This window comes from Scyliorhinus torazame, chromosome 7 (genome assembly GCF_047496885.1).
Source record: "Scyliorhinus torazame isolate Kashiwa2021f chromosome 7, sScyTor2.1, whole genome shotgun sequence".
NCBI lineage: Eukaryota > Metazoa > Chordata > Chondrichthyes > Carcharhiniformes > Scyliorhinidae > Scyliorhinus > Scyliorhinus torazame.
Genome location: NC_092713.1, coordinates 72,469,258 through 72,490,001, shown reverse-complemented (window position 1 = coordinate 72,490,001; position 20,744 = coordinate 72,469,258). Strand labels below are relative to the sequence as shown.

The 20,744-nt window shown below is 49.4% G+C and overlaps 1 protein-coding gene across 1 annotated transcript in view; it reads left to right on the top strand.

Moving 5' to 3' along the window:
- LOC140427287 (uncharacterized) overlaps positions 1 to 19,476 on the top strand; it is a 254,987-nt gene extending 235,511 nt beyond the window's left edge. Inside the window, exons 8-10 of the mRNA XM_072512861.1 lie at positions 6,331 to 6,499; positions 16,512 to 17,292; positions 19,264 to 19,476. Of these exons, the coding sequence (XP_072368962.1) occupies positions 6,331 to 6,499; positions 16,512 to 17,278 (936 nt within the window). The 3' untranslated portion in view covers positions 17,279 to 17,292; positions 19,264 to 19,476. The remainder of the gene's footprint in view (positions 1 to 6,330; positions 6,500 to 16,511; positions 17,293 to 19,263) is intronic.
- Positions 19,477 to 20,744: the final 1,268 nt, after the last annotated feature.

The window sequence follows — 20,744 nt, the reverse complement described above, 5'->3', positions numbered from 1 at the left end:
CCTGGGGGAACAGGGTGTTCGCCTCTCCTCCATAGCATCCAGCAATATCTCCATCTCTGCATCTGCAAATCTTGGGGCTGCTCTCTGGGGTGGCATCTACTTGGCTGGAATGAGAGTGTGTGGAGAGTGGAGTGTTTGTTTAAAAAATATTTTTATTAGGGTATTTGCCAATTTTTAATAATAATAATAACAGCGACGTACACATGACACAATAAACATTTCCACCCCCATCACAAACGTCACCCCCCCCCCCAATAATAAAACAACATTCTGACCCTCCTCCCCCCCCTTTTGAATTCTGCTTCTGTTGGCATTTTAATCGGGCCGGCAAGAACGGAAGAGGTGCTGTTATCAGTGCGCTCAAACTGGTGTCTTTACATGACGCCGCTTCCATTCGCTCCTACACCGACCCCTCCCCCACTACCCACTTCCTAATCATGGCTATATTTGCCGTTCAGTAGTAATTACAAATGTTCGCAGCGCCTGCCCCCCCCCCCCCCCACCCCCGACTGCGCTCCAGCAGCACTTCCTTCACTCGCGGGGTTTTACCCGCCCACTCAATGCCCGAAATAACCTTATTCACCCGTCTTTAAAAAGGCCCTCCGGATGAAGATGGGGAGGCACTTAAAGACAAACAGCAATCTAGGGAGGACCGTCATTTTCACAGCCTGTACCCTCCCTGCTAGTGATAACGGGAGCATGTCCCATCTCTTAAAGTCCTCCTACATTTGTTCCACGAGCCGGGACAGGTTTAACTTGTTCAGTGCCTCCCATTCCCGAGCCACCTGGATTCCCAAATATCGAAAGCTCTTTCCTCCCATTCTAAACGGCAGCTCTCCCAGTCTCTTCTCCTGTCCCCTCGCCTGGATCACGAACATTTCGCTTTTCCCCATGTTCAATTCGTACCCTGAAAATTTACCAAATTCCCCTAAGATCCGCATAACTTCCCCCATCCTCTCTAACGGGTCTGAGATATACAAGAGCAAGTCATCTGTGTAAAGCGAAACCCGGTGCCCCCCTCCCCTGCCGAACCAGTCCTTTCCAGTTCCTAGAGGCTCTTAACGCCATGGCCAATGGCTCTATGACCAGCGCAAACAGTAGTGGGGAGAGGAGACACCCTTGCCTCGTCCCTCGGTGTAGTTTAAAATAACCCAACCTCAACAGGTTCATACGTACACTAGCTACTGGTGCCTGATAGAGCCACTGCACCCAGTCAATGAAGCCCTCACCAAACCCAAACCTTCCCAGCACCTCACACAGGTAATCCCACTCCACCCGATCAAAAGCTTTCTCCGTATCCATCACTACCACCACCTCCATCTCCCCTCCTTCTGAGGGCATCATAATAACATTTAGGAGTCTTCAAACATTGGACGTGAGTTGCCTGCCCTTTAGAAACCCCGTCTGGTCTTCCCCTGTCACTCCCGGGACACAATCCTCTATCCTTGTGGCCAATTTCTTAGTCAGCAGTTTGGCGTCCACATTCAGTAGAGAAATTGACCTGTATCGCATTGCTCCGGATCCTTCTCCCATTTCAGGTTCAATGAAATCGAGGCCTGCGACATTGTTGGGGGGAGGACTTCCTTCTCTCTTGCTTCATTAAATGTCCTCACCAGCAGTGGGCTCAATATCTCCGAAAACTTCTTATAGAATTCCACTGGGTAGCCGTCCGGCCCTGGGGCCTTGCCAGATTGCATGCCCTCCAACCCCTCCATTATTTCTTCAATTTCAATTGGGGCTCCCAGCCCTTCCACCAGATCCTCATCCACCCTCAGGAACCTCAACTGACCCAAAGACTGCCTCATCCCCTCTACCCCAGCCGGGGGTTCCGACTCATATAATTTGCTGTAAAAGTCCTTGAACACCTCATTCAGCCCCGCCGGGTCCAGAACTGTGATCCCACCTCTACTCTTTACTCTCCCTATCTCCTTGGCCGCGTCCCTTTTTCTGAGCTGGTGCGCTAACATTGCCTTTTCCCCATACTCATAGATCACCCCCTTGCCTTCCTCAGCTGTTCCACCGCCTTTCCTGTAGTCAACAGCCCAAATTCCACCTGCAACCTCCGCCGCGTCCGGGGCTTCCGAATATCTCCTGTCCACCTAGAGTATCTCCCCAGCTAGCCTATCCCTCTCAGCTCGTTCCACCTTTTCTCTGTGGGCCCGTATCAAGATCTGACCACTGCCTTCAAAGCTTCCCAGACCGATGCTGCGGAGACCTCCCCCATATCATTTGTTTCCAGGTAGTTCTGGATGGACTTGTTCATCCGCCCACAGACCGCTTCATCTGCTAACAGCCCCATATCCAGCCTCCATAGCGGGCGTTGTCCTCTCTCCAAACTAACTCATAGATCCACCCAGTGTGGGGCATGATCCAATACTGCGATTGCTGAGTACTCAGTCTCCGCCAGCCCCGGTAGTAGAGACTTGAATCGAACAAAAAAGTAGATCCGAGAGTATACCTTGTGGACTTGAGAGAAAAAAGAAAACTCCCTCACTCTTAACCGTCCAAACCTCCATGGGTCTACTCCCCCCATCTGTTCCATGAACCCCTTCAATTCCTTTGCCGCGGCTGGCACCCTCCCTGTCCTGGATTTTGACCGGTCCAATTCCGGATCAATGACTGTGTTAAAATATCCCCCCATGATCAAGTTCTGTGACTCTAAGTCTGGGATCTTACCTAACACCCGCCTCATAAATTCCACATTGTCCCAGTTCGGAGCATATACGTTCACGAGTACCACCCGCACCCCCTCCAGCTTCCCACTCACCATTATGTACCTGCCCCCCGTGTCTGACACAATTCTCCCTGCCTCGAATGCTACTCGTTTGCTGATCAAAGATCGCTACCCCCCTGGTCTTTGAGTCCAGCCCTGAGTGGAATACTTGGCCAACCCACTCCTTCCTCAATCTAGACTGGTCTGTAACCTTTAGGTGTGTTTCTTGTAACATTGTCACGTCAGCCTTCAGCCCCCTCAGATGCATGAACACGCGAGCCCTCTTGACCGGCCCATTCAGCCCTCTAACGTTCCATGTAATCAGTCTGGGTTGGGGGAATTGACCCCTGCCCCCCCCCCCCAACCCCCACCCACCCCGGCCGACTAGCCATCACTCTTTTTAGGCCAGCCTCCAGCTTGCGTCCCCGGCCTCCTCGAGCCCGCCCTCGGGCATCCGCTGTCCGCGACCTCCTATTTGTCCCCTAGTAGCAGTTCCTCCCCTGTCAGCGAAGCGGCTGCCCCCTCCTCCCCGGCCTGGTAACAGCGCCAGAAACACAACCCCCCATATCAAGCTCCAGTTCATCACCTGCTCACCCCCCATTGTGCGTCCGTGAGCCAGCTGACCTAGCTGACCTGATAGCTCCCGCCCATGGCACCAAACTGACTGTCTCCCTATTGTTCTCTTCCCCCCCCCCCAACTTGGACATACATATTCAAAGCATCACATTCCCCATTAAACAAACAGTAGAAAAAACAGTGGAAAAACAACCACAGAAACCGCCCCCCCCCCCCCCCCCTCCATCCAGCTCCCAGTAAAACAAAGTTAACTTTGGACCTCAAAACAGTCCCATATTGCACATAACACTACTTAATCAAACCAGTACAAAAGTGATTATCAACAAATAGCCATTACAATACTCTCTCCAAGGCTCCAGTGTCTTTAGTTCACATCCAGTCATTTTTTCCTGATGAAAGTCAATGCATCGTCCGGTGTTTCAAAGTAGAATTCCCGGTCCTCATATATGACCCACAGACGCGCTGGGTACAGCATCCCAAACTTCACCCCCCTTCTTAAAGAGAGCCGATTTTGCCCGATTAAACCCGGCTCGCCTCTTGGCCAATTCCGGGCACAGGTTTTGATAAATTCTCAGCTCACAATTCTCCCACCTGCTGCTCTGCCCTTTCTTGGCCCACCGCAGAATGTGTTCCGTATCCAGGAACCGGTGCATGCGTATCACCATCTCCCTCGGCTGCTCGTTCGCTCGGGGCTTCTTTGCGAGGCCTCTATGTGCTCGATCCACTTCCAGGGGCCGAGGGAACGCCTCAGCTCCCATCAACGTCTCCAACATGTTTGTCACATAGGCCCTCGCATCCGATTGCTCACTGCCCTCAGGGAGGCCGATGATTCTCAGGTCCTGCCTCCTGGACCTGTTGTCCAAGTCCTCCAGCTTCCCCTGCATTCTTTTCTGGCGGTCATTCATCATCTCCACCTTCATCTCCAATATGGTTATGTATTCCTCGTGCTCGGACATCTTTTTCTTCACCTCCTGGATCGCACGTCTGTGGATTTCTTGATTCTGCATCACCTGGTCAATCGAAGCCTTGATCGGGTCCAGCGTGTCCTTCTTAAGCTTGGCGAAGCATTCTTCAAAAACTTAACAGCTGCTCCGTCGACCACTTTGCCGTCATTGCTTCTCCGCCATGTCTTCCCACGTTGCCGGCTCTGGTCGCGTCATTCTTGTAAAACTTTGCCTTCTCACACGGCCACTTCTGGTCCAATTCTCCATACACTGGAGGGGATTTCTCCTCACCGTCTCACTCTCCACCAATTCATCTGATAAAATCCGGGAAAAGGCGTGAGAAAAAGGTCCAAATGTCCGTCACAGGCGGGAGCTATCAAATGTGTGACCTACTCCTCCATGGCTGCCACTGGAAGTCCTGGGGTGTGGAGTGTTTATATGTAGCTCCAGCTCATCAGGCTCTCCAGTGCCAATCCCGACCGCAGAGAATCCGACGTCAGCGTGAGTTAGAATTGCACTAGTTCTCCGTGGCACGAGTGCTGGCCCATTTGCATGTCCTTAATTTCTCCGGGACTGGCGCTGCCATCGGGATAGTGGAACGCCCACTATTCAGTCCCGGTGTCAGAGTTTCTCAAACTGAGAATCCAGCCCACGGTGTTTGATCCCTCATTCTCTTCCCACCTCTGAATTACCTGAGGGCTGCTGTCAGCAAGCCACATGGTCCAAAATTGGTTCATTTCATTGGGTTCCATTTGTGGCCATCTGGGGTCACGTGGAGTCAGAACAAGCACCCTTTCTACTGGCTTCTCATGATTTAAAAAATAAGTAAATGTACTTGTTTTTGATGGTGGCTGCTGGTTAGGCCACATCAATGTCAAGAAAACCTAGCACAAGCTTCAAGGCTGCTCAGTTTCTTAGAGTGGGTTCAAAACAATTATGAGGCCCCTTATTGGAGGTTGCATTTTTATAGGTTAATTGAATGGATTGATACCATAAATTAGACCTTCTGATCCCTATTTTTTTACCTGCAAAATGGGTGCTGAGTGTATATTCGTATACATTGAGTGCATATTTGCATTCCTTGAGATGGATTTAATGGAGGTAATGTGGTTTTCTTGCTGGCAGAAGAGTCGACAGGAGCCCCTGGCGTCTCTTTTAGGGAAGGCCCACTGAATTCAGTATCACACGTGCCAATGACAGACCTGAGTCAAGGACCTCCAGGGTGGATATCCTGCCCACAAAGGGCTGTCAGCCAATCAGAGGCTGTCAGTTATTATATACTTAATGCTGCCACAGGGGAGGCGATGGCTGCTGCCAGTATTATATCCACCCAAGGCCTCAGATTGAGGAGGAACCCAGGTACAGATGAGTGATGACAGGAGGGGGTGACAGGGGAGGATAATGAGGGGGAGGTAGGCAGCAAGGGCAGGAATGTGGCTTTCAATGGCATCCCTTCCCAATGCTGGGTCCCTCGATCTGGCGCTTGATGCATTTGAACGAAGAATCGCCCTTAGAACCCACCCTGCTCCCTGCATGACAAACCTAGTGGAGACTGGATGAGACTCTTAAATTGGACATGAATTGACCATAAGCACATCAATTGACAGTGGGCCAGGAAGGCCATCCATGGATCATCCTGCACCAGACTTAATTAGGGTGCACACGGGAAGGTAGTGGATCCTCACTCGCCACAGGGGAGGGCACTAAATTCCGTCCTTGTTTTTTTCTGCTATCATCTCGTTCCTCCAAGAATATATCCATGATGCAGCCATACTAAGGCAATTGTACAAATAAGCTGAGCATAGATCATCTAACAGAGTCAGGAACATTGGTCAGCAACACCTGCTCCAATGCACAGTCAGTGGAAGACAGGTCTAAGACCTTTGGGCCCATAAACCTCACTGTAAATTGTTTTTGGGATTCCTAGCTAGATGGGAAACAATTTGAAACTCTCACAGTTAATCCACTGCCGGCTTGAAGAATCAAAGGAATTTAAACAGTCAAAGAAGACAGTCCTCTAGGGAATTCAAATTACAATTGCTAAGTAATTATGCTTGTTAGCATTTCTGAGCTTAAGTTGTTACATCTTATTGACAGGATGATCGGAAAGATCCTGAAGCAACAGAAAAAAATGTTAGATTTCAAGTTGAACCAATGCGATATGACATAAAAAATCTGGATGCCCTTCGCAACCAAGACCCAAAGAGCAAAGAAAAATGGCTGACAGAAAGTAACCATGACTTCAAAACATCAAGGTTACTTCCAGGTAACTAATGAAATTAAAATGGCTTAAGTTGGCATTTTATGTTTGATATGTAAAACACTAAAGTCTGTGGAGGTGGTATAGCAATAGCCTATTCCAGTGCGGGCTGCAGCAAAATATTATAGTACAGTGATCTGTTTCTCATGGTTAGCTTTCACCTTTGAACCTTTACATATCAGCTATCAGCCCTATTGATCCAGAGGCACTGCATGATCCAGGTGCTTTCCCAATGGAAAGGAAAATAAATCAACAGTCGCTCAAAACCATCTTATATATTTGTGGATGCGTTCAAACCAAAAAAATTCTCATCCATCTGCAGTCTCAGTGGGGAAAATGCATTGTGAGAAAACTCAAGCAAGGGGAAAGGGAGAAACATTTTGTTAACAGTGGGTAGGAGAGATAAAGGGCGGGAATCTCTGGCCGCATCTGCCCAGCGGCCGGAGAATCCCGCCCGAGGTCAATGATTTCTCCATTGTCCACGGCTCACTGGTGGCGTTCTTGCAGCGGGCGGGGCGGAAGAATCCAGCCCAAAGTGTTGCATTCTTCAAAACAGACCCCAACTTGATTTCTAGTCACTGGTGTGTTGACATAATTTAGTGTCAAGGGGCACAACACCACTGGTATCAATGTTCCCAGGCTTGGTTGAGAAAAAAAATGTTTTTGTTCTGTCGCTCCCTAATTTGAAACATTGCATGCATTAATGACAGATAAGGGCATCATTCGGTTCTAATGTCTATTTCTGCCCATATGAGTAAATTGCCTACCAGTAGTGGATTCAAAATCAGTCTGCCAGGATTATAGTATTAATACGCTTAGATTAACATGATGGAGAAACCTGTGTTTTGTTAAGAAAAGAAAATACAAGATTTGTTTTATAATGCAAACAAATTTACTGTGAAAGTTTCCAGTGCACAAAATTCCAGGGGCTGGATTCTCCGCTCCCCGACGGCAAAATCGCGTTCGGGGCGGAGAATCCGTTTTGCCGCCAAAATCAGGGCAGTGTTTGAATACTGCACCCCCTGAAAATCGGTGTACTCGGGGAGTACATCGCGCCGAGTATCCACCACTTCAGGCCATTGGCTGAGGCCCGCCCTGCGATGCTCTGTTGCCGACTGGCTGAATTCCTGACGGCATGGGTTCACACCATCCGTGATCCTCGCGTGGCGGCTGCAGTCTCAGTCCGCTGCCGCCGCCGCAGTCGGGGGAGAGCCGATCGGCAGGGGAGCTTCATTTGGGGCTGGGGGCAATGTGGCGAGCGGTCAGGGGCGGGCGAGCGGTCAGGGACGCGCGAGCGGTCAGAGTGAGGCACTACTTTGGCAGTCAGGTCTGCGGGCTGAGTCCGCCATGGAGCACAACGCGGCTGCTGTCGGCCACCGCCGTGCGCATGTGCAGCCTCTGAACCGGACGTGCTGGGGGCCGTATCGGCAGCTAGAGCTGCGAGCTCTATGCAGGCTCTCTACTAGCCCCCAGCAAAACGGGGAATAGGTGGCCTTTTTACGCCAGTTTTCCTGGTGTAAAAGACCACTGTTTTCACGCCGGCGTGGGGACTTAGTCTCCAAAATGGAAAATCCAGCCCCAGGACTCCCACAGTCAGCACGAATGGGATATCTGTCATGCTCCTAATGTCACAGGGATCCACAAGCCTTTTGCAAAATTTCATCTACCTCTAATTAATTGCCTTAATTGACCTATGTTGCCTGTCGCTTATGCGCCCATCGGTGGTGTATACCCCTCTGTCGCCAAGCTCTCTCTCCCGCCTCCCGGAAAATGGGTGGAATGATTCCTTCACAGCACCAGGGACCCATGTTTGATTCCCGGCTTGGGTCTGAACGTTCTACCCCTGTCTGCGTGTGTTTCCTCTGGGCGCTCCGGTTTCCTTCCACAAGTCCTGAAAAACATTATTAGGTGAATTGGACATTCTGAATTCTCCCTCGGTGTACCCATAGTGTGGTGACTAGGGGATATTCACAGTAACATCATTGCAGTGTTAATGTAAGCCTACTTGTGACACTAATAAAGATTATTATAAATGGCTGGGCATTATGACCATAGTGGGGAACTGGCGTACTAGCCAGCATCAGGAAATTCCACATCTGCCCGCCTCCATTCCTACTCTGATATCGGCACCAAAATCTTGCCCCAAATGACCTGCATCCAGAAATTCCTACTGGTTTGTAGACTCATAGAATGATTACAGCGCAGGAGGCCATTGAACACATCATGTCCGTGCTCGCTCTCTGCTGGTCCCATTTCCCTGCCCTTAGCCCTCCAAATCTTTCCCTTCGTATGCTTATTGAATTACCTTTTGAAAGCCGCAATTGAATCTGCCTTCACTGTCCGGTGACAGGGATGTGCTAAGCGGATGCATGAAAGGTGGCTCTCCTCCTAAGAATTCAACATTAGGCTCTTGTATCCAAAATAGCTTGCAAGAACCCGAAAAGAAGCACCCACTCACCTGTTCCAATAGAAGCACAAAGAACAATGTCAAACAATAGCAGTTCAGAGGCCAAAGGGAGGCAAAAAGCAGCAGAAGCCAGGAGAAGAGAGCAAATGAGATGGTGGATCCATGGGGTGAAGATACGCTGGCCACACCCGAACGAAAGGGACCAACAAGTTGCACACAGAGATCCCCTCGCCGGAGGGTGGATGGAAGAAGTTCCTCACAAAGTAGCTAAGGGAGCTCAAAGAAGACAAAATAAAAGCCAACATAAAAGCTGCAGTCAGAGCGGCAGTCATGGAGGCGCCGGCCACCATGCAGGTGGCCCAGGACAAGGCAACTGGAGGCCCAAGGGAACACCATCAAAGAACTGCAAAGGGCCTCAACAGACCAGAGTGACCGGATTTACGCCCTAGAGACGGTAATAGTGAGGTTGTGGTGACACAGGGAAGCCTAAAGGAGAAATAGAGGACCAGGAGAATCGGTCATGGCATGAAAATCTTAGGATAGTGGGCCTGCCGGACAACCGAAGGCAGGAACCCTACAGACTACATGGCCCAGATGCTGGGAAACCTGGTGGGAACAGACAGTTTCCTCAACCCACCAGAGATAGACAGAGCTCACAGGTCGCTCCGGCCGAAACCCAAGGCCAGAGAGCAGCCGAGAGCCAAAATCGGCAAAATACACCGGTACCAGGATTAGGAAAGAATCCTGTGCTGGGCCAGACCTGTAACTGGGAAGGGCAACAGATTAGGATATACCAGGACATTGGGGCACAACCGGCCAAGCGCCGGGCTGAGTTCAACCGAGCAAAGGTGACCCTGTACAAAAGTGAGGTGAAATTTGGGATGCTGTTCCCATCCAAACTATGGGTCACTTTCCAGGGCAGGGAGCATTACTTCATAGCCCCTGCAGGCGTAGACAAATTCGTCCAAGAAAACGGGCTGGGAAGACAGCAACAAAGGCAACGGTGAAAAGATCACCCGCAGAGACTAAAACACCAAGAGACAATTTGCACAGGACTGTATCGCCTCGCCCTGAACCTGGAAGCTAAAACTCAGAAAGGAAGGGGCGAGGGTAGCGAAGAGCGCAGGAGAGGGTGAGGAGGAGGAAGAGGGGGTAAATATGTAGGCGGGAGACGGGTAGGCTTAGATAAGCTTCAGGACGGGGGCAACCCTAGCATCAGGAGGTATGGGGGAGGCGGGAGAGAGCGCTTGGCGACAGAGGGGTATACACCACCGATGGGGGACAGTTAGGGGCTAAACAAGGGAGGGGAGAAGCAGAACCATAGGGGGAACAAAGGGAAGAAGGGGGGGGGGGGGGAAGGGCCCTAGGCTGGCTACAACAGGCCTCACATGACAACAAGAAACAAAATGGGACTTCCGGGTGCGGCGATGACCAGCTAAGTCGCACGTTTCGGCAGCTCCCGGTGGAACGGACCTTTGGGCTCTTGATAGGAGCCACCAACGGCAATTTTAACGGCTAAAAACACTGTGCGGTAAACCAGAAGGGAATCCCCCCTGGATACGGATGGAAAAAGGAGGGGAAAGTGGCCAGATTGTGGTGGATCCTCTAGAGCAGCGGCAAGGAAGGCAAGCAAAAACCAAGATGGCGTCGGAAGGTGGTAGTTTAACATGGGGCCCTGAACAACAAGAGTTCTTGAAATGTTGTGTGGAAGAACTTAAAAAGGAAATGAAGAAGGAGCTGTTGGCCCCGATATTACAGGCGATCGAAGGGCTAAAGGATGAGCAAAACACCCAGGAGCGGGAGCTTCGGGTCGTGAAGGCAAAGGCTGCCGAGAATGAGGACGACATACAGGGCCTGGTGGTGAAGACTGAGATGCACGAGGCACACCATAAACGATGTGTGGAAAGACTGGAGGTGCTGGAGAACAACGCGAGGAGGAATAACTTAAGGATTCTTGGTCTTCCTGAAGGTGCGGAGGGAGCGGACGTCGGGGCATATGTGAGCACGATGCTGCACTCGTTAATGGGAGCGGAGGCCCCGGCGGGTTCGCTGGAGGTGGAGGGAGCATACCGAGTGATGGCGCGAGGACCGAGAGCAGGAGAAATTCCTAGAGCCATAGTGGTGAGATTCCTCCGTTTTAAGGATAGAGAGATGGTCCTTAGATGGGCAAAGAAAACTCGGAGCAGTAAGTGGGAGAACACGGTGACCCGCGTATACCAAGACTGGAGTGCGGAGGTGGCGAGAAGGAGGGCGAGCTTTAATCGGGCCAAGGCGGTGCTTCACAAAAAGAAGATAAAATTCGGAATGCTGCAACCGGCAAGACTGTGGGTCACATATCAAGGGAGGCACCACTACTTTGAGACGGCGGATGAGGCGTGGACTTTTATTGTAGAAGAAAAATTGGAATGAGCGGGTTATTAAAAAAGAACGTTTGAAACAAAGTGGTGGGGCGAGTATGGGGGGCGAAGAGGGGGGTAAAAAGGGGGGAAAGAGGAGTTTTATGTCACTAATCCTGCGATGTGGTAACTTTTCTCTCTTCCACAGGTGGCGGTGGGGGGAGGAAAGGAGGTGGAGGAGATGGGGCGTTGGCCATTGGGGGCGGGGCCAAGGGGGAAGCGCGGGCTTGGTTCCCGCGCTAGGATAATCATGGCGGGAATAGGGAAGCAGTAAGGAGGGGGCGTCGCACGGTGCGAGCCGAGGTCACGGGGGGAAGCCGAGGTCGGCCAGAGTTTGCTGACTTCTGGGAGCAACATGGGGGGTGTAACTACGTTAGTGGGGGATCTAGCAGGAGGGGTGGGGGGGGAGTTATTGGGTTGCTGCTGCTGGGGAGAGGGGGGAGCTGGCATGGGGTGGGGTGGGCGGGGGGGCACCGCCTGGGGGGGACACAGCTGCGTGGGAACCGGGTGAGGAGCTGGAAAAAGGGGATGGCTAATCGACGATGGGGGCGGGGTAAAAAGCCCCCCAACCCGGCTGATCACGTGGAATGTGAGAGGGCTGAACGGGCCGATAAAGAGGGCACGGGTATTCGCACAACTTAAGAAACTTAAGGCAGACGTGGTTATGTTACAGGAGACGCACTTGAAACTGATAGACCAGGTTAGACTACGCAAAGGATGGGTGGGGCAGGTGTTTCATTCGGGGCTAGACGTGAAAAACAGGGGGGTGGCTATACTAGTGGGGAAGCGGGTAATGTTTGAGGCAAAGACCATAGTGGCGGATAGCGGGGGCAGATACGTGATGGTGAGTGGCAAATTACAGGGGGAGACGGTGGTTTTGGTAAACGTATATGCCCCGAACTGGGATGATGCCAATTTTATGAGGCGTATGCTAGGACGCATCCCGGACCTAGAGGTGGGAAAGTTGGTAATGGGGGGAGATTTCAATACGGTGCTGGAACCAGGGCTGGACAGGTCGAGGTCCAGGACTGGAAGGAAGTCGGCAGCAGCTAAGGTGCTTAAAGATTTTATGGAGCAGATGGGAGGAGTAGACCCGTGGAGATTTAGCAGACCTAGGAGTAAGGAGTTTTCGTTTTTCTCCTATGTCCACAAAGTCTATTCGCGAATAGACTTTTTTGTTTTGGGAAGGGCGTTGATCCCGAAGGTGAGGGGAACGGAGTATACAGCTATAGCCATTTCGGATCACGCTCCACATTGGGTGTACTTGGAGATAGGGGAGGAAACAGAAGGGCGCCCACCCTGGAGAATGGACATGGGACTAATGGCAGATGAGGGGGTGTGTCTAAGGGTGAGGGGGTGCATTGAAAAGTACTTGGAACTCAATGATAATGGGGAGGTCCAGGTGGGAGTGGTCTGGGAGGCGCTGAAGGCAGTGGTTAGAGGGGAGCTGATATCAATAAGGGCACATAAAGGAAAGCAGGAGAGTAGGGAACGGGAGCGGTTGCTGCAAGAACTTCTGAGGGTGGACAGGCAATATGCGGAGGCACCGGAGGAGGGACTGTACAGGGAAAGGCAAAGGCTACACGTAGAATTTGACTTGCTGACAACGGGTACTGCAGAGGCACAGTGGAGGAAGGCACAGGGTGTACAGTACGAATATGGGGAGAAGGCGAGCAGGTTGCTGGCCCACCAATTGAGGAAAAGGGGAGCAGCGAGGGAAATAGGGGGAGTGAGGGATGAGGAAGGAGAGATGGAGCGGGGAGCGGAGAGAGTGAATGGAGTGTTCAAGGCATTCTATAAAAGATTATACGAAGCTCAACCTCCGGTTGGGAGGGAGAGAATGATGGGCTTTCTGGACCGGCTGGAATTTCCTAAGGTGGAGGAGCAGGAGAGGGTGGGACTGGGAGCACAGATCGAAATAGAGGAAGTAGTGAAAGGAATTAGGAGCATGCAGGCGGGGAAGGCTCCGGGACCGGATGAATTTCCAGTTGAATTTTATAGGAAATATGTGGACTTGCTCGCCCCGCTACTGATGAGGACCTTTAATGAGGCAAAGGAAAGGGGACAGCTGCCCCCGACTATGTCTGAGGCAACGATATCGCTTCTCCTAAAGAAGGAAAAAGACCCGCTGCAATGCGGGTCCTATAGACCTATTTCCCTCCTAAATGTAGATGCTAAGATTCTGGCTAAGGTAATGGCAATGAGGATAGAGGATTGTGTCCCGGGGGTGGTCCACGAGGACCAAACTGGGTTTGTGAAGGGGAGACAGCTGAATACGAATATACGGGGGCTGCTAGGGGTAATGATGATGCCAGAGGGGGAAGCGGAGATAGTGGTGGCGATGGATGCCGAGAAAGCATTTGATAGAGTGGAGTGGGATTATTTGTGGGAGGTGCTGAAGAGATTTGGTTTTGGAGATGAGTATGTTAGATGGGTACAGCTGTTGTATAGGGCCCCGATGGCGAGTGTGGTCACGAATGGATGGGGATCTGCATACTTTCGGCTCCATAGAGGGACAAGGCAGAGATGCCCTCTGTCCCCATTATTGTTTGCGCTGGCGATTGAGCCTCTGGCAATAGCATTGAGGGGTTCCAGGAAGTGGAGGGGAGTACTCAGAGGAGGAGAAGAATGCCGGGTATCTCTGTATGCGGACGATTCGCTGCTATATGTAGTGGACCCGGCGGAGGGGATGCCAGAGATAATGCGGACACTTCGGGAGTTTGGAGAATTCTCAGGATATAAACTGAACATGGGGAAAAGTGAGTTCTTTGTGGTACATCCAGGGGAGCAGAGCAGAGAAATAGAGGACTTACCGCTGAGGAAGGTAACAAGGGACTTTCGTTACTTGGGGATCCAGATAGCCAAGAATTGGGGCACATTGCATAGGTTAAATTTAACGCGGTTGGTGGAACAGATGGAGGAGGACTTCAAGAGATGGTACATGGTATCCCTGTCATTGGCAGGGAGGGTGCAGGTGGTTAAAATGGTAGTCCTCCCGAGATTCCTTTTTGTGTTTCAGTGCCTCCCGGTGGTGATCACGAAGGCTTTTTTCAAAAGGATTGAAAAGAGTATCATGAGTTTTGTGTGGGCCAGGAAGACCCCGAGAGTGAGGAAGGGATTTTTACAGCGTAGTAGGGATAGGGGGGGGGGGGGGCTGGCACTACTCACTACCGAGCCTAAGTGAGTACCACTGGGCCGCCAATATCTCAATGGTGAGTAAGTGGATGGGAGAAGAGGAGGGAGCGTGGAAGAGATTGGAGAGGGCGTCCTGTAGGGGGACTAGCCTACAAGCTATGGTGACGGCCCCATTGCCGCTCTCACCGAAGAAATACACCACAAGGCTACTTTGAAAATTTGGGGGCAGTGGAGACGGCATAGGGGAAAGACGGGAGCCTTGGTGGGGTCCCCGATAAGAAATAATCATAGGTTTGCTCCGGGGAGAATGGATGGGGGATTTGGAATATGGCAAAGAGCAGGAGTAACACAATTGAAAGATCTGTTTGTGGATGGGAAGTTTGCAAGTCTGGGAGCGCTGACCGAGAAATATGGGTTGCCCCAAGGGAATGCATTCCGGTATATGCAACTGAGGGCTTTTGCGAGGCAACAGGTGAGGGAATTCCCGCAGCTCCCGACGCAGGAGGTGCAGGACAGAGTGATCTCAAAGACATGGGTGGGGGACGGTAAGGTGTCAGATATATATAGGGAAATGAGGGACGAGGGGGAGATTATGGTAGATGAGCTGAAAGGGAAATGGGAAGAAGAGCTGGGGGAGGAGATTGAGGAGGGGCTGTGGGCTGATGCCCTACGTAGGGTAAACTCATCGTCCTCGTGTGCCAGGCTAAGCCTGATACAATTTAAGGTGTTACACAGGGCGCATATGGAGTGGGGGTGGGGGGGGGGGGGGGGGGGAGGAACCAGAAGGACTTTCAGGGTTGTTAATATATATGTATAATATGTATAGGTTGTTGTTATAGATAATTGTATATTGGACTGTTAAATCATATTTTTGGAGAGTGTTTATCTGAGACAAGGCACGGCTCAGTAAATTTTTTGGGGTAGAAGATAGGTGTGCGAGATGCTCGAGAAGCCCAGCGAATCACACCCACATGTTCTGGTCATGTCCGGCACTACAGGGGTTTTGGGTGGGGGTGACAAAGGTGCTTTCGAAAGTAGTGGGGGTCCAGGTCGAACCAAGCTGGGGGTTGGCTATATTTGGGGTTGCAGAAGAGCTGGGAGTGCAGGAGGCGAGAGAGGCTGATGTTTTGGCCTTTGCGTCCCTAGTAGCCCGGCGCAGGATACTGTTGTTGTGGAAGGAAGCCAAGCCCCCGGGGGTGGAGACCTGGATAAATGACATGGCAGTGTTTATAAAGCTGGAAAGGATTAAGTTCGTCCTAAGGGGATCGGCTCAAGGGTTCACCAGGCGGTGGCAATCGTTCGTCGAATACCTCATAGAAAGATAGAGGGAATGGAAAAGAAGAAGACAGCAGCAGGGGAGGAACCAGAAGGACTCTCAGGGTTGTTAATATATATATATAATATGTATAGGTTGTTGTTATAGATAATTGTATATTGGACTGTTAAATCATATTTTTGGAGAGTGTTTATCTGAGACAAGGCAGCTGCCATTTAGTTTTAGTTTTCGTTTTTGTTATATATTATTTATTTTTTGTTTATAAAACAGGCCATTGTTATTTGTACTGTTATATTACTGTGTAAAGGATACACAATGTACGGTGATGGTTGGCCAAAAATTTTCAATAAAATATATATATTTTTTAAAAGAAACAAAATGGCACCGCAGACATCCACTCTGGAGGATCCCCAAACAAAGGGAAACCTCGTAGTGCAGGGGCACACCCACATGGCATACACAGAGTTGGCAGCCATGTTGGTTGGCTCCTGGAACGAAGAACCAGCCATGTGGGAAGCTTTTTCCCAGTGGTGGGTGCAGCGAGCTGGGAGATCACTCGGCTCGCCACAAAATACAGCAAAACATCCAGGCCTAGAGCGAGACTGTAACTCACTCAAACGCATTCAATTGGGGACCCAGCTGGCATAAAGTGCAAGTGTTGATTACCGTCACTAATTTTCCTTACTTTGTTTGAGTTAAGCTTACATTAGGAAAAAGGCAATTGGAAATAAACAGAAGAACAAAGAAGAAACTTATTTTCTTCATAAGTAAATGACATTGTTTGTTTTTTTTGTTTTTGTTTAGGTGATGGAATAGACCCCTCAGCGAATGACAGATGTGAATGTCCAGACCAAGAGCTCAGTAAAGAGGTGATTCAATCTGTATGTGAAAGCTGTGGTGTAGAAAACGATCCAGTTGACTTCCAATGTGTTTGTCAGTGTAAAGATTTTGTTGATAGCATGCCATCATCTGACAGCGAGAGCATGCCAAATAGAAATTTACCACCAAGATCCCAAGGTGATTCAACAAAAACTTGGTTTTCAAAAGGAGATGATTTTGAAAATTCCGCTGACTGCAATTTAGCTGCCAAAGGATGGGAGACACCTAGCCCCATGGCAAATGAAGACCTACTGGACAAAAAGCACTATTATCTAGTAAGCATTGATAAATTTAAATCCACAGTGAATAGAGAAAAGACAGGTGACTCACCAAGTCAAAGTGACTTCATAAATGAATGCTGCTCTGAAACCTCTTCCCAAGGTGTTCTGCAGTGTGATGCATTCAACTGTGACTGTGATACAAGTAGTCATTCCACAGACAGCTCTTGTTCATGTGCTGAAGAATCAACATTTTGTGCTCTAAATAATATTTCTTTACAAGACAACTGTGATACTTTTGTTTTCATTCCAAAGAGACCGACTGATTTTAATCCTCCACAAGTCCATGCTGTAGAGGATGATTGCAGTGAAACTACTTGTGTGAAGGAGCAAAAACTGGTCTTCCCACGACATAGCAAAAGCGGTGCAGTCATATATCGACTTTGTGAGCCTGAGACTGTACCCAAGGACTAACTAAATATGCAGTGGTAGGTCACAAAATATGAATCACTGAAGTTATGTCATATTAAGGGATTGGTACTAGAGTTATGGTTTACTCTTAACCTTTATCAATGACAGAATATAAAATAATTAATTAATTTCATTTTTCTCTAAAGTATAAAAAATAAAGTGTTTACTAGTGTTCCTATTTTGTCAAAAATTAGACAAACTGAGTTAACACTGAGTATATGTGTGTTATTGAGCCCAGTGTCCAATACAGAGATGAACTGGAGGGGGGGGTGGGTGGGGGGGGGGTGGGTGGGGGGGGGGGGGTGAAATTCCTCTTTTAACAAAAAAACTATGTTTCTCCTTAATTAATGACCATCATCAATTAGCCATGGCACAGTGGTGGCATTTAAGTTAAGCAATCCAGAGTCTTGGGCCAGGATTTTGAGGATGGTATTTCCCTTTCCACCCTCTGAGGGGGTCATTGGGAACATACTCCCAGTGATACCCCATATCCATCTAATGCTCCAAGCGTTAGCGAGAGGTGGCATTTCTACTCCTCATTTGGGAGGAAGACCCGCCTCCCAGAGCTGCCAATCAGTCTGACTGGCCAGCAGCAAGCTAAGCCCTGCAACGCCAGAAGCCAAAGTGGACAGGACTGGGACTGCAAGCAGTCCCCAGAGTCGAAGGGTAGAATTTTTCTATGGTCCTGCCAGCAGGTTCAGTAGTGGGTGTGGGGCGGAGGTGGGGGGGGGGGGGGGGGGGGGGGGGGAGAACCGGGGGGGGGGGGGGGGGGACGGCGGATGCGGCGGGAGTCCAAAACTCAGTTTTACTCCAGCGTGAATTTCCACTGGAGCTCACCATGGGGGATTGGGAAACCCTCTGGAGGCTAGCATGAATCTTATTTACATCCCACTAAACAGATGCAGATGACGGCCTGACCGGAATCTACCACCCCCGATTCTCTGATTCTACACAATGAGAGTGGGAAAACACTCCGATCCAGAACACATCTGGAACAACGTGGCATGCAGGCATCGGGACTCACCTGAACAATGCCTGAGGTTGCCGCTGGTATTCAGGATGGAGGCCGCTAGCAACCCTGGACCCCAAAACACTACAACAGTGGGTGGGGGAGCATCTACAGGTGGATCTGACAGCCGTAGAAATTTCCTAGAGATACATATTTTTAAGGAAGTTCATCACCTTGCTTCAATGTTGGGTCAGTGCAATTGGGCACCGTTTCAATATGAAAGCTAGATATGTTGATGGGACATGCACCATCAAGTGCATAATTAATGAGATCACAGCCAGAAGAGATGGCATGGTTACCCACTAGCCTCGCAGTGAGAAATATTCTTTATTCCTCCCCGCCACAGACTTAGACCGAGATGGGAGAATTCCATCTTAAGTCCCACGAATCAAGGACCAGGAAAATGTGGATCTTAGGACAGGATGGGAGGTGTGCCCCAGAGGGTTGCCAAAGGGTGGTCGGGTGTTGGTGGAGAAGCCAAAAAGGGGAAGCACCTGTAGGGTACAGACCTTTCATTGGGGGGGGGGATGAGAGAATACCTGAATTAAAATAGGTTGTTTATGGAGATCCACACCTCCCCACTTCCTACGCAAAGCCTGAACAGAGTTTATTTTCGGGCATGCTCCCTGCCCCAGAATGCCTCCTGCCATCCTGAAAATTGAGGCTGGGTGGGAAATTACCCTTAGGTGGTCAATAGCTGGCCACCTAAGGATCTCATTTGGGGCAAGGGCGGACTGGCCTTGCCTATCCAAGCGTAAAATTGCAGAGAGGACAGGACAGGCTGGAGCTCAATGGGAAGGCCATCCGAGAATGCTTACAGCCACCCCTGCCTACAAACCAGCCAACGGAGGATGTAAAATTCTACCCTTGAACACAAAATCTCAGCTAACATTCTGAAGCGCCACCAAGGAAGTGTGCGGTGTCATTGATGCTGTCTATCAGATGAGATGTTAAACTGAGGTCCTGTCTGCCTTCTCAGGTGCAAGTAAAAGATCCTATGCTATAGTTCTCTGATGTCCTGGTCAATATTTACGCCTTAACCAACATTGCTAAAGGCGGTTATCATCGTGATGTTTGTGGAATCTTGCTGTGTGAAAATTGGCTGCCATGTTTCCTACATTGTAACAGTGACTACAATTCAAAAGTACTTCATTTGCATTAAAGCTTTTTGGGACATCCTGAGGTCGAGAAAGGTGCTATATAGATGCAGGCCTTTGTTTTATCAAATTGCATTCTCAGAATCTCATATTTCAAAGCAGCATATACCCATAATTTTATTTGTGGTTGTTAATTATGGAGAAAACCAATTTCATCATTAAAAGAGAAACTTCACACCTGATGTCTGCTTCACAATTTGCATTCTCAATGTATTTTACCCGTAAACTGCTAGCAACTCCTAGGAACGCCAGTGTCTCTAGGCTGAGCATTGTTTTCAGCACACACCTTGTGACACAGAAACAATGTAGCTATTGAAATCCCAGGAGTAACTTTATTACTGTATTATTAATCCTTAGCCTCCATGTGTAAACATTTAAAACAATTTGAAACAAAATAAAAGTTTTTTCGACTTGCCTTGTTTTCCCATTTCCCCCTATTCTTCATTCATTCCTTGTTTTTATTATTTTCATTTAACACATTTATAACTAATTAGCTGGTCTCCGTAGCTCAGTATATGTCAGTGCATAATAATCGGAACATTATACATGCAACATTTAATGCATTATATAACAGTAGAAAAGTTGTGACATTGCTAACTGACAAAAATATATAAGAAATACTTCTCACATGTAGCTTACTTGCCTCTTTCTAATTTCTTCTCTCTCTCCATCTCTCTATTGGGTCTTCCTCTTTCTCTCAATTTGTATTCCTTACATTCTTGATTTGTCATTCCTTCAGGCTAGACTTTCTTCTGCTATACTATCTGAATTGGGGTAATACCATGGTGGAAAATAAATTAAATACCTGTCACTAAATCATCACTCTTCAGATCACCACTGGGCCTTCTCTTCCCATTCGTCCAGCAGGAATCTCAGTTATCTGTTTTTTAACCATCATATGTCTAAGTGTAATGTTTCCACAAGTGAGTGATGGTGGGTGAGTGGGGCATGAGAAACCTTGGAGAGGATTAGCAATGCATCCTGGAGTGGCGATAGAAAACCTACTTTTAGCAAAATGGAGATGATTCCATCTACTCAGGCCCCTCCCTCCTCTTTTTTGTGGGTGTGTTGCTCATCTGCTCATCACAAGCATTAATTTTACATTTTAAAAATGACTTGAGGGGGCTTCTTCCCATTTTAGCAATAGCCCACCTTTCTAGTATCACTGTAACAGGTGCCCCATTGCAGCACCTCTGAATGCCTGGCAGTCGCAGGTGCTCAATGTTTCACAGGAATCTATTTCGTCGCCAGGAAAACGAATCAGGGACAATGCCAAGTTGGGGTGGCGGGCAGAATTCCTGCC